We start from the raw sequence: 12,687 nt of genomic DNA, 5'->3' as shown, positions 1-12,687 counted from the left end.
ATTTGTATTCAGTGATTAAAATGGTCATTTCGTCACTTTCTCCTATTAATAATTTCCACACATCCACCAATAGTAGTCTTACAAAGCAGAGGCAGCTCTGGAAGCAGCAGTGCTGAAAGTAATTTCATTACACAGTGTGTAAAAAGCCGGGGCGATGATTTGAGCTTGAACACAGAAAACAACACGCGTACTAAACAGGAATATCTTTTTCCAAATACCATGCCGGACTCAGTTTGGCCTCGGCTGCTGTCCTCAGCCGTGAGGTAAAAAACGGAGACCACACAGACACTGCAAGGGGAACCCAGACCCTCCATTGGCCCCCGCAGGTTGTCCAGAGGCCAGGGACACTGACGTAACAGTCGGAAAAATGTTGTGCAAGCTCTCCTCCTAATCCCTGCCAGCCCAGCCGACTTGGGCTACAATATGAACAGCTGAATCAGGCTGCAGCTCTCCCACACAATAACCCCCCCCCCCCCCACCCAAACCACTCACAACTCCCTGACCTGGGACCACTCCTTGCAAAGAGAAGCCATGCTGCTCACTCGAGGGTGAGTCTCCAAGTCGTTAGAGGCAGCGGGCGGAGGGTAAAGAACATATCAAACAGATGTTAAAAGCAGACATTCATACATGGACAAGTTGATGCCTTGGGGGCCTCTGTTGCCTGAACAAAGATGAGGATACACTGAGAGGAAAAGGGAAGACAGCGGAGAGAAGATGAAGAGATAGACTATAAAATACAACACTGTAGAAGCCATAACAGCATCTTCCCACAAGGTTTACAAGCCTGTGTGGAGCCTCCTCAGAGTATGAGCATGCTGTCACAGGAGCTAAATCGGTGGGAAGGAGACACTAGCCTGTCTCACCAAGGAGAGCTCACTGTTTATTTAACTTGCGTCTTTTTTTTAAATAAGCGCTTGCCACAGTGTCAGTCATTCTCCTTTGCAATTTACAGACAGCTTTCGGTGCTGGTTCTTAAACAAAGACGTTCCATAGTTAGTGAGAGGCGGGTGTGTTTTTGTGTAACGCACCTCAGACCAGCACCTGACCACCCAGGTAGCTGGGTACACCCGAGAAGAGGCACACAGACGGCTCCTACATCTCCCCTAGCTCACCAAGACCACAACATTTCAACAACCTACACTCAATACGTCACTACTGGACCACCTGGGCCTGTCTTCTAATCTAACCATCCATCCGTCTGTCCGTCCGGCTAAGCTTGAAGCCATTTAATCTCTATTGTTCTTCAGCTGTTGTGTAATAAGCAATACCAGTGCCTTGTGTATATTGAAGCAGCAGGGAACTGATCCACAGCCTCTCCAGAAACCATTACAATGTTATTTCCGTTATTTTTCTTGTGCCTTTATAGTCTCATTTCACACTCACGCATTACAAACTAACTAGTCTTTGGATAAAGGCTTTGACGAGCCAGCTCTGGTAAGGAGAGGGCTTTAAGTGATGCAGTAAAAAAGGGCAGTAAAAAAAACCCCTGCTCCAACAAACCACAGACAGCCTGTCATTTCCACATGCTGGGCTGGCTGAGCAGCATTTTCATTAAAGTACAGCCCTGTGGGGCTGCTAGAAGTGGGCTGTATATATGCTGTTATAGCTAAAATAAGGGCTGTCAAGGAAAAGTGACGTCAACTCTGGCTGAACAATTAATTTACCTACAAGTTGCAATCGTCAACAAATAACAAGTGATTGGGAAGCTTAGTCGAACATTAACCACAATAAAACTCTACCTAACCTAAAACATCTAATCTTAACCTTAAACCGACCATACTTAGAGCTCATTATCCGTTCACTCAGCTTTGGTTTATAAGTACATTGTGAGGACTATTATGTAACAATGGTACAGGCTATAATAAGATAACCAGCTGCAGCTAAGCCACAAACGGTGATGACCTCATGTGAGATACCACAGCGATTCCCTTTGTTTTTGTCTACATTGTAAATGGAAAACTCAAAACTGTTGGGATCCCAGGGAACATTAGTGAGAGGCCACAGGCCAAGACAGGGAGGGCTGAAGGGCTGATAAAGATGAGGAACAGGGTGGAAAAAAGAAGGGAGACGAGGAAGAGAGACTGAGAAAGTAGGTTTGAGAGGAGATGGTGGAGATAGATTTACTGAAGATGACAGGAAGGCGCACACTGGAAAACCGGCACAGTTGTATTTGTTGCTGATCTAATACTGAGCCATGTAGAGAGCCAGAGGAGCTAAATTCATGGTTCCACTGGTTTATAGATTTATCTGAACTCCTCTGTTCTGGTTAAAAAAAAAATACACAGGAAAAAGAAAAAAGAAAGCACTGAGGAGCTAAACAGAATAGGAACAAAAAAGGGCGGAAAAGAAGGTTGTAAAATGCATTGTTGTCTCAGTCAGACAGCTTTAAACTATAGACTCTGGCAGGGACCTACAAGGCAGTAGCCGCCTTCGTTACCTTGCTGTGCACACCATGGAAAGAATTAGTTTTGCAGGAGTACACGTACATGACATTAATAAAATAACTGCTGTAATATTCTAAAAGAAAACAGAATACCATAATTAAAAACAAACTGTAGTAGTCGTCACAGAGGCATCATTAAATGTGTTTTGATGCGGTTTTCCGCTGATTTTTGACAGATCCCCAAAGAATTCCTTTGGCATCTCAAATGCTGGAGTAAATCCTCTTTGGCCAAGGGAAAACCTGTCATTTTGGTTTTTCTGTCTTGACAAACCGCTGACACAAAACCTTATTTTCTCCACCTTTCACCGTGATAAATGTGTATCGACCATCATGCTGACAGGCCGTAGTGTAGGTGGGATTCCCTTCTGTGTCTGTTGTGTAGCAATTATTGTCCAATCGCTCCAGCAGAAAACAACATGTGCGGACTACAGCCCTGCAGAGACTTGTAGAGCTGAGTGTAAGATTTTTATTTTTATTTTTTATGTCTCACTTCCAGATGTGACTGTGTGACAGAAAACACAATATTATCTCACAATCAATGCTGGGAAACATTAAGCCTGCAGGCGAGACGGGCCCCGAGTATGTGAAACGTTACCTGCCTCCAACTACAAGTCATCATCGCCGCACATGAGACCTTCAATCTGTTCAGAGGATTTCTACGCGGAGCGCTCAGACATGTGAGAAACTGACATACTTCTCAGGGGTACGTAAAAACGCAATCTGATAGCTATTCCCTGAGAGCTGAAGCAAAGCCTGCCAGCCAAAGCCACTAAATTACTTACTTGGCTGTTGTCATGACGGTGTGTTAAAAACAAAGGCAACTCTCTCCCCCCCTAAAGCCCCTCTCAAGTCCCTCTACATCACTCAAATTTCTCTTTTCCTCTCAGCCTCCATCTCCCAAACTTTCATAAACATCCAGCTGCAGATCATCAGCCGTACGTCTGATTATGAAATTAGAAATGCCCCACTGGGACAGAAAAACAGAGCGGAGATGACGGGAGAAAAAGCCCTCCCAAAGTTTTACTCTCTACATTTCTCTTGTCAGCTGATCTATCTATGCTATAGCAAGCTATCAAATCCAGTTTGCTGTTGATAAAAGGAAACCAGCCGATGATACAAGCCATTAGTAATCACTGCCTCGTACTTTTATATGAGAGAGAAAATATTTAGCTACAAGTCCCTTGGATCCCCCCCTCCTGTGATCCATCTTGTCATTTTAATGGCTTTTCACTTTGCGAACCAACAGCCAAAGAACATATCAGCAATTCATCTGAGGGTTGTAGATAAAATATCAGGCTGCTCTGCAGTATAGATTTTGTTACTATCAAAAAATAACTTCTGCTGTTCTCATCAATTACACTTGCGCTCCAACAGAACACAAGATTCTGTCGAAGCTCTGGTCAACAGGCTCTTTGTCAGTTTCTCTGCCATCTTTTCGCACCCCATCCACAGACGACCTTGAGCAGTGCGGTGACGAGGCTCCATTACGTGCAGTAAGTAAATTACATCAAACCTTAAGCACGGCAATGTCTTATGAGCCATCACTTGCATATCATCAAAAGCAGATGTGTTTAGACGTGTTTGTCTGCTGCGTCAGAGCGGCATGCGTTCAGCCCTAATCCCGGCCTCTCCGGTTAGGAGTGAGTCAGGAGGAAAAGAGGAAAGCGAGCTACGCTTCCTGCACAGTGGTTTATACCATCTCCTCATCTTTTTTGGTGTCCCCATCCACAGCTCCCATGTACTCTTTTATAGCTATTGTGACGAACAGTTATCTTTGCTTCCTCATCCAGAGGGTTTGGCTAGACCTTTCAGGCTGCTCTCCATACATCTGCTCCATGTCAGCGTTGGAACACTTGAGTTAATGAGATCCTCTGTTCTACGGCGATCCTGTCTAGGGCAATTTTTCCAGCTCATGCCAGAGTGTCTGTTTAGGAGTCATAAACACATGTAGAAATGTTGTGTACATCACACACACACACACACACATAAAAATGTTGTAAACACAAGCGTGCAGAATAGCCTTTGGACACTCGGTGTGTTTCTCTGTGGCGCTCAATTTCTTACACACACACACACACACACACACACGTGTACATATTATATTAAGGCAGTTATGATGGGTTTATGGAGAGGGGGAAAAATAAAATCTTAAAAACACAGACACCAACAGGCCAAGTCCTTGCTAGTTTATGATCATTTCAACTGTTTTAAGTGGTCAGTTATTATGAAGATTACCGCAGCTTTGGAGGAAAGGCAAAAACAATAACATTAGAGCAGCTCAAACATGACAGACTGCTGATACAGAACATTTAAGTCATACACAGGACAACATTTGCACCACGCCGTAATAAGACTCAAGGGCAGGCTTAGTTTATCTACAGCTGAAACGGCTGCCATATCGCGTGCAGTAAAAACATTTTTAATCAGTACGACCACAGACCAGGAACACTTTGAACCAATCTGGTGGAAAATTTGATTCATCTATTTTTTGTTCTTGTGCCAAAAGCCAAAATATGTCAACAATATCATATCCAGTCGAAGGTCGACTCTTTCACAACTATTTTAACAAATGAGAATTACAACACATCACATCATGGAAACTAACACTCTTTTCCTTCTTTTCACTCTCAAGAATTTAAATATTTGTGTCCTTGTAACCCCAGTTAGTCCGTGACTGTTCTCCCAATTCATTAGTGAGCCCTATTTTTGCTGCTGTGTGTGTGCATGTAAATTTCAGTGTTGTAACATGGCATTTAAAGGGTGCTCAAAAATGCACACAAAAAGAAAATTGGCTGTATGTCAGTAAAAACATTATTGCACAACTCAAGGATTAAACCAAGTTATTTAATATTTTCCTACTCAGGCCAGCGAGCCGAGTGAAACAGCAGCCGTGCACCAACACACACACCTGCTTTTCCCATCATGTGTCTACGAGGAGGGCGAGGAGACTGACAGCAGTGGAAACTCTAGTTGAGTTTTAGTTCAGTCATAGCGGTGCAGCGTTTTTTTCAGCCCGTACTCTGAGACAAAAGCACAGTGAGGGCAGCTCTCGGTCACTGCCAGGATGCTGCTGGGTCACTCTGCATACTGTTCACTCTGCTCCTTCTCTCCCTCCAGACTGCAGCCGTCATCTCCTTGTCAGCCCTCCCTCTCAATCAGGCCAGTGACACCTTTAGTGTTTTCCATTACTCAGACACAACAAACTATATACAAGACTCAAAAAAGGTCACACTACACTGTGACATTGTTATTTAAATTGAAGCAAAATGTGGGTCTGCAGATGATGTCATGCCAGAGGAGTGTGTGTGTTAGCTGAGATTGAGACAAGTGTTGCACATATGCAAGTCAGACTGTGCCACACCACACTGGGCTGTGGTCCGTATGCTGCTTTTATAAGGCCACAGTGGCCAACCTTAAACACAGGTTATCCCTGAGTGCTGTCAGGAAGGGCCTTCCCATCCAAAAAAGAAAAAGCATAAGATTACACCAGATCTCACATTAGGCAAAAGACAAGGTGTGCAAGACTGGGTGACACATAGATACTCCTTTTATGCATAACTATGATATGTGGCTAAGCGTGGGAGCTCTGATCACAGCTGCTCATTGCACAGCATGGTACAGGGATATAATCCGCATGGAGATTTTGCAAGGGAGAAAGAGGGGAGGAAAGACAGTAGAGAGTAAATTCTTAAATACACATATATACATTTATAATTATTAGGGCTGCACAATTTAGAGAAAAGGTCATATTGTGATTATTGTGGACAATATTACGATTTGATTTTATTTGAACAAACGGCCCTATGAGTCTACTTGCTTAATTATCAAGGAATTGTGCAAAATACTGACATTTGGAAATGTGTATTTCTCAACTTGAACAAGGTAAAACGATATTTATAACAATAACTAGTAAACCAGATGTAAAACAGAACAAGGAGAGCATGTTGCTATACAGAGGAGAGAACTAGAAGCAGCACATATACCGGCACCGACTCAATGTACATCTGTCTAATGCAGAGTCTCTATCCACAACCTGCAGGAGGAACTGTACATGAGTGTATTAAATAGAGTATGTTTAGTTAATAGTATACTGTTAGTATAACAATAATATACTACATTCATTATAATGTCATATAATAGTACACTATTTTACCACTAGTCGAATATTAAATCCAGTTACAACTGTTTCATTTCTGCGGGTTGTTTTTATTTATTTAATCCTTGTGCTAGCAAAAGGCTCTACATTGGTCTCTAATTTGTTAATGCTAAGTACTAACTTGTCAATAATCATATTGTTCAACATTTGATGATTTGCTGTAGCACATCAAACTTTTTTTAATGTCCCGCCCCCATCCAGGCTGTGATTGGTCGCTCGACGAAAAGTGACTGACAAGCACATTGGCTCTGTGAAAAGTTGAACATGTTGAACAACTAAATGCACAGACACAGCTAACGTTAAATGGGCAGCGAAGCAAACCCAAACTTTCCTTATCTTACCTGTTTTCTTCTGTCTTACTGCTTCAGCTTCTGCCGACGTCTCTCTGTCTGTCACAGAGTGGAGCATCAGACTATGTTTTGAACGATTACTCGCGGGGCAAGGAGGGGGGGTTACGGTAGGTTGTTGTCTTAAAAGTTACACACTGCTCATAAAAAAATTCTCATTGCACGTAGGCTTATCAGTTTTTAGAATTACATGCGAGAGCCCCGTGTGGGCGGAGATAATGAGCAAACTGCAGCGCACACACAGAAGACAACATCACACAAACCTTTTCTGTTTTATCAAATTGCACACTTTTTGCGGTTATGTAATCGCACATGACGACATCGCGATAAGATTAATTGTGCCGCCCTAATAATCAGTCAGAATTCCACTGGACCTGATCTGGATCTGTTATTGACAAATCAACATTTGTTCTGTGTGCGTGCTCATTGTATAATGTGAGATGTGAGGGTACATGTATCAGACTGTTACTTACAATTTCAGATGAGTCACTCCCCAACCTCAAAATGAACAACAATGTGTTTGAAAGTAACTCAACAGCCCCACTTGATTTCTAACACTAGATGTCAAAAATGACGTCCTAATAAAGCTGCCAACACCCCTCTCCTCGCTACTGATTTGATGGGATCTCACCTCTGGCTGGATGGCTTTGAACACGGGAGCATCCATGAGCGTAATCTGGCCCTGGAGGAGACGAAACAACAATTAGATTTGCTGATGTACACATTTCCCCAAATACCACGTCGCCATGTATGAGCGACAGTATTGTGTATAAGAATCACAAATGTCAAATCTAAGGTCAATAAAATAGTAGAACATTTAAAACACTGCGTCTGCAAGAAAGGCCATGTCCTCTCAAGCTGGTGGGTGTGACAGTGATCTTTTACTGAGGGCACCTTTAAATGCCTTGATGTACCATGCAGAGACCTGAACTGAAGACACTTGAAGGGATAAGAAGATAAAGAGTGCCCACTTGTGGTTGAATAGGGCAGACTAAGGGACAAAAATGTTTGCATTATAGTAAGATTAGATTATTGAGGAACATTTTATTTCATTAATTAAAGACAATCCTGAGCAACATTATTCCTCACAATAATGTGAGGCTAATTCAACAGAAATGTGACTTCTGTGTGCTCATAGTTGGAAAGTTTGAGCAGAGGCAGCCACGGGAGATCCATCAGTACCTGCTTGGCACTGCCAAACATCAATTATTACTGATCCAAACTCTGACCCCATTTCCTCTTCTACCATCCCATCTCCTCCCATCTCAAGTCAGCACATCACATTTGTGCTTACTCAACATTACATTTTTAAACTCGTACATAGAGGTTAACCAGACACACAAAAACTTCACTTACTGCATATTCTTCAGGGGTGACCTTCAGCACATCAAACACAACAGCATCAAAACTCTTCTTCAGGTCTGAAGAACCCTTATCACTGAGAGATTCTGAGCTGCTGCTCTTCTAGAAGACAAACACCAAGTTGCATTTTAAAAAGATAGGTATGATAGCTGTGCGGTTAACAACAAGGTTATCAAGTGGAGGAGGGAGGATTGAGAGGATTAATAACCAACCTGGTGTTGTAGCACAGCTAAGAATCACTGAAAAATATTTCAGTCAGAAAAAAACACTTAACTACATTCTGTCACCTTATAAACATAAGCTAAAGCTGCCAGTGTTGAAAAGTGCTAGGAGAGGCATGCACAAGATGGAAAAGAGTGGGTGGAAGTCTAGCGAGGGGGCGTGGCCTCACCTCAGAGACTATTGCAGCGGTGGTGGTGATGATGCTTGATTGACCATTATGGAGGTCCATCATTCCCACACCATCTAGCTCTAGTGCAGGAGACCATTCATCATCGTCAGCAGCATCAAAGCCCGACCGGCCCTCTGAAAACACACAGACACAGTATGACACAGTGAGTACATTCTGCACCACATCTTGACCATTATCACCTGCTAACGCAGTAGACAGATCGCTCAGCTTTATGCAGCAGCACCACCTACTGGCTGACGTATGTTTGGAGTTTTCCAGGTTCATCTCATCATTATAGGTGCTAAGTCAACTAGAAAAATGAACTCAATCTCAGTAAACTGACAAATGAACTTGAGATGGTGGTGTGTTGAAGTGTTGACAAGGTCAGAGATTGTCACAGCAGGCCTGTGAATGCCACATCAATGTTAGAGGCTAACATTTTGGGGGGGGGGGGGGGGGGGGGGGGGGTTCTGTGGTATTAAGAGCTGTAACGAATAGTTGATTAATCCATTACTTGTCAACTATTAAATTAATCAACTATTTTGATAATCAATTAATCAGTCCTTTTTTAAAGAAAGAAAAGCCAAATTCTTCTAATTCCTAAATTCTTAAATGTGAATATTTTCTGGTTTCTAAGACGTTTAAGTGAATATCTTTGGGCAAAACAAGAAATCTGAGTACATCATCTTGGGCTTTGGGAAACATCACTTTTCTCATATTTTATAGACCAAACAACTAATGGAATAATTGAGAAAATAATCAACAGATTAGTCGACTATGTAAATAATACTTAGTTGCAGCCCTACATGGGATTCCCAGAGGGTTGGAGTCAATTTCACTATTCATCACATGACTGCGACAGGAAAGGTAACAAAAAAACAGTGCAGGCAGGACAGGACTCAAAAGGTCATTTTTTATATATGCAGGTCTAATATGACTACACGCTATTTTCTTTATTTTGAACGTAATGCAAGTTGTCTGCAGCTCTGGCTGGTTGCTGACCAGCGCATGATCTGGGTGGACTGTGGATGGACGACGCATGGTGCAGCCACCAAAAGTTAAACGCCAACAATGGAGTCAGAGTCAGATTTGAGGAAGACAGCATGGCAACACATGACAAAAGAGCTTTTGGGTACGTCTAAAGTATTTAACAAGTTCCTAAGAGACGTGTTAAAGCTCTATATGCCGTTTGCACTACGTGTAACGTAGTTAGCAAATACACCACTGAAACTGGTACAGGTGGCCCAGGAGAAACCCTTTTTTAAACACAACACAGGAATGGGATGGGACGGAAGTCATTCTTTCTGGATTGGGATGGGATTAGGAGTGAAATCCCACTACTGTGTCACCTTCAAATAGACGTACACTTTCACAGCCTTCAGCCACAGTCATTTTCTACAAACGGGACAGACGGACAGGACAGACGGAGCTTAGGCTGAGCATTAGGGAGAGATCTTCTGCGAAAGGAGTTTGGTAAAGCAGCTGTCAGTTGGAGCCACAACACTAAACAGCTTACACCCGGCACTAAAGTGTGGTCCACTGCCACTGAGTGACTCTACAGACAGGACCATACTCCTAAAACATTTCTTCTTTTTATGTTGTCTACCAGAGCAGAATATGTTCATCCAGAAATTCAATAGTAGGCCATTAATACCATTGTCAGTATCTTCCAATGAAATAAAGCAGATACACAACACAAGTTACCACAGGCCTTAAAATAAAATAAAAGCTGCTTACTTTCTTTTCCCAGATGTCAAAAACACAAAATTCAAAGCTGTATTTAACAAATGTTTGTTTTCTTGATAAATGACTCAAATGAGCAAATCAATTCTCAATTGTCACCATGTTTTTCCCCCCTCTGTGAATCAAATAATCAATAAAGTTGTTTCAGCGTGAGCATCAATCGCCTGTTGCACATGATGCATTTCGACTGGCTTTTTAAATCAATGTAAACAAATTTGGCACCCCTAAGTTTTTTCCTCACAAAGTATCAGTCATGGTATCAGAAACACGGACGTTTTGAGATATTGACAAAAGTCACATGGTTCCGCAGTCTGAACCTACATGTGGCTATGTGGACTGATGGGAACACAGCAAGAGATTATTTATGCATTCAATGATTCTTCGGATCGTGAATATAAGATGGGCAGCTCAGTGTCTACAGCTTTGACAGAACTGAATTTCAACTGTGAATGATTTTGTATTAGGGTGATGTTTTAATGTTATGTTCCTAAGTACCGTTCTCTGCCTGTGACTGGAAACACCTCAGAGTACTCTTTGCCAAAAGCACATAGAGACAGTAATGAAAAATAAGGAGCTGCTTAGAATACTTAAGGCCAGCAAATGCATCCCTTGTGTACTTTATAATGCAGTGTGTGTGTGTGTGTGTGTGTGTGTGTGTGTGTGAGGTTTTTTTGGCTGGCTCAATCTGAAATGGCCTGTGCTTTAAGAGCCATTTGCTGCCTTCCACAGTAAACACCACTACATCATGTCAACCTCCCTTGCATTGTGACAACAGCGCATAATTGCACAGGAAGCAACAGCTAGTCAGTCTGTTGTTTATAAAGCCATACACCTGTAATTACCTTACTTCCAGGTCTAATGTGTGTCGGGTCCTTTTGTCTGAGGTGCCCTGGTTTTACAAGTTAAAGTCGATGCTGTGATAAATGTCAACATACAGTAAGACATGCACATGTCCCACATAACAAGTGATCTTTTCATTCAAAAATAAACACACTAAAAACACATCTACACGTGATCTAAACATTACTACCAAAGCTGTTCAGCTCAATCTACACTCCTCTGTCTCTAACACACTAAGTAATGTACAGTCATATGTGCTCCTCTAACTGATGTGTCCAACTGGATGTATGTATAATCAAATGCTAAGAAGATTTTTGAAAATTGAACCCTGCAGGCACACAGACACACCTATGTTGCCATAACCACCCAGCAGACCAAGCTGTCCTTGTACAGACGAGGCCATACTCACCAGGTGTGTGTCAGATGGGCATATTGCTGGATGTGAGGTTAGCCTGTTGTTCTGTATTTGTCTATCAAGTCCTGTCTTTCTCTGAGGCTGGTTCCTGCTGCCTGTGTGAAAGTGAAAGGAACAAAAGAGAGAGAAGAGGGAGAGACAGAGAGGGAGGCAGCATGATTCTTCTGAACATGAGGAAAACCCACGCACCCATAAGAAATTAACACAGCCAAAAATTTATTTATGTAAGCGCTAAACAAATCAGTCATTGCATTGACGAGATTCTGTGGAAACTTTAGTGCTGCGTCTTCTGAACTATTAGTGTTAGCAAGCATGAGCTCACTGCAGAAACAAATGAAGGTCACAGTTTGATAGAAGGAACCTTTAAAGAGGTCATATTATGCTCATTTTCAGTTTCATAATTTTATTCAGTGGTTGTACCAGAATAGGTTTACATGGTTTAACTTTCAAAAAACACCATATTTGGTGCACATTGCTGCAGCACCTCTTTTCACCCTGTGTGTTGAACGCTCAGTTTTAGGTACCAAGTGAAGCATCTCACTTCTATTTGATCTTTGTTTAAGTTGCACTTGTGCATTAACTAGTTAAGGACTACTAGCCAATCAGAAGCAGAGCTTTGCAACCTAGACTGAACCAACAGTATCAGAGTGGTAATTTATTCATTTGTGACAAATCTTTCATATGTATTGTTTTAACTGTGCACTGTCTCTACATCACAGTAACAACTTTATGTCCACTGACTGCCTAACCTTTGGGTATGAAGGGGAAGGCAGTGGGCGGACAACTTGTCATCGTGTGTGCTGCAGCTCAGTGTGTTTCTCCACCAGTCTTTCGGAGGGCCACTAGGCAAGCATTATGACACGTGATACAAGTGATGCAGATAAGGTAAGGCTAGACTACATTCAAGCTGTTTTCAGGCAGTTCAGAGCAGTGTTTTCTGTGGGAGATGGGAACTCCCTTTGGGATGGACTTTGCAAACCTATTTCATGT

General features: G+C 42.3%; 1 protein-coding gene across 9 annotated transcripts in view; it reads right to left on the bottom strand.

The window, feature by feature from the left end:
* ralgps2 (Ral GEF with PH domain and SH3 binding motif 2) overlaps positions 1 to 12,687 on the bottom strand; it is a 76,652-nt gene that overhangs the window by 40,359 nt on the left and 23,606 nt on the right. For 7 of the 9 annotated variants that reach the window (XM_038716377.1, XM_038716375.1, XM_038716376.1 and 4 more), the window contains 4 exons: positions 11,692 to 11,792; positions 8,700 to 8,833; positions 8,303 to 8,410; positions 7,578 to 7,628 (listed from right to left, as the gene is read on the bottom strand). In XM_038716377.1, coding sequence (XP_038572305.1) covers positions 7,578 to 7,628; positions 8,303 to 8,410; positions 8,700 to 8,762 — 222 coding nt within the window. In that variant the 5' untranslated portion in view covers positions 8,763 to 8,833; positions 11,692 to 11,792. The remainder of the gene's footprint in view (positions 1 to 7,577; positions 7,629 to 8,302; positions 8,411 to 8,699; positions 8,834 to 11,691; positions 11,793 to 12,687) is intronic. The other 2 variants (XM_038716373.1, XM_038716374.1) reach the window with 2 other exon arrangements.

The sequence above is a fragment of the Micropterus salmoides genome, unplaced genomic scaffold, assembly GCF_014851395.1.
Source record: "Micropterus salmoides isolate LMB-PRFRI ecotype aquatic unplaced genomic scaffold, ASM1485139v1 Ms_hic_scaffold_13, whole genome shotgun sequence".
Classification (NCBI taxonomy): Eukaryota; Metazoa; Chordata; class Actinopteri; order Centrarchiformes; family Centrarchidae; genus Micropterus; species Micropterus salmoides.
The sequence above is the reverse complement of the archived record's forward strand: the minus strand, read 5'-3'. Positions and strand labels throughout refer to the sequence as shown.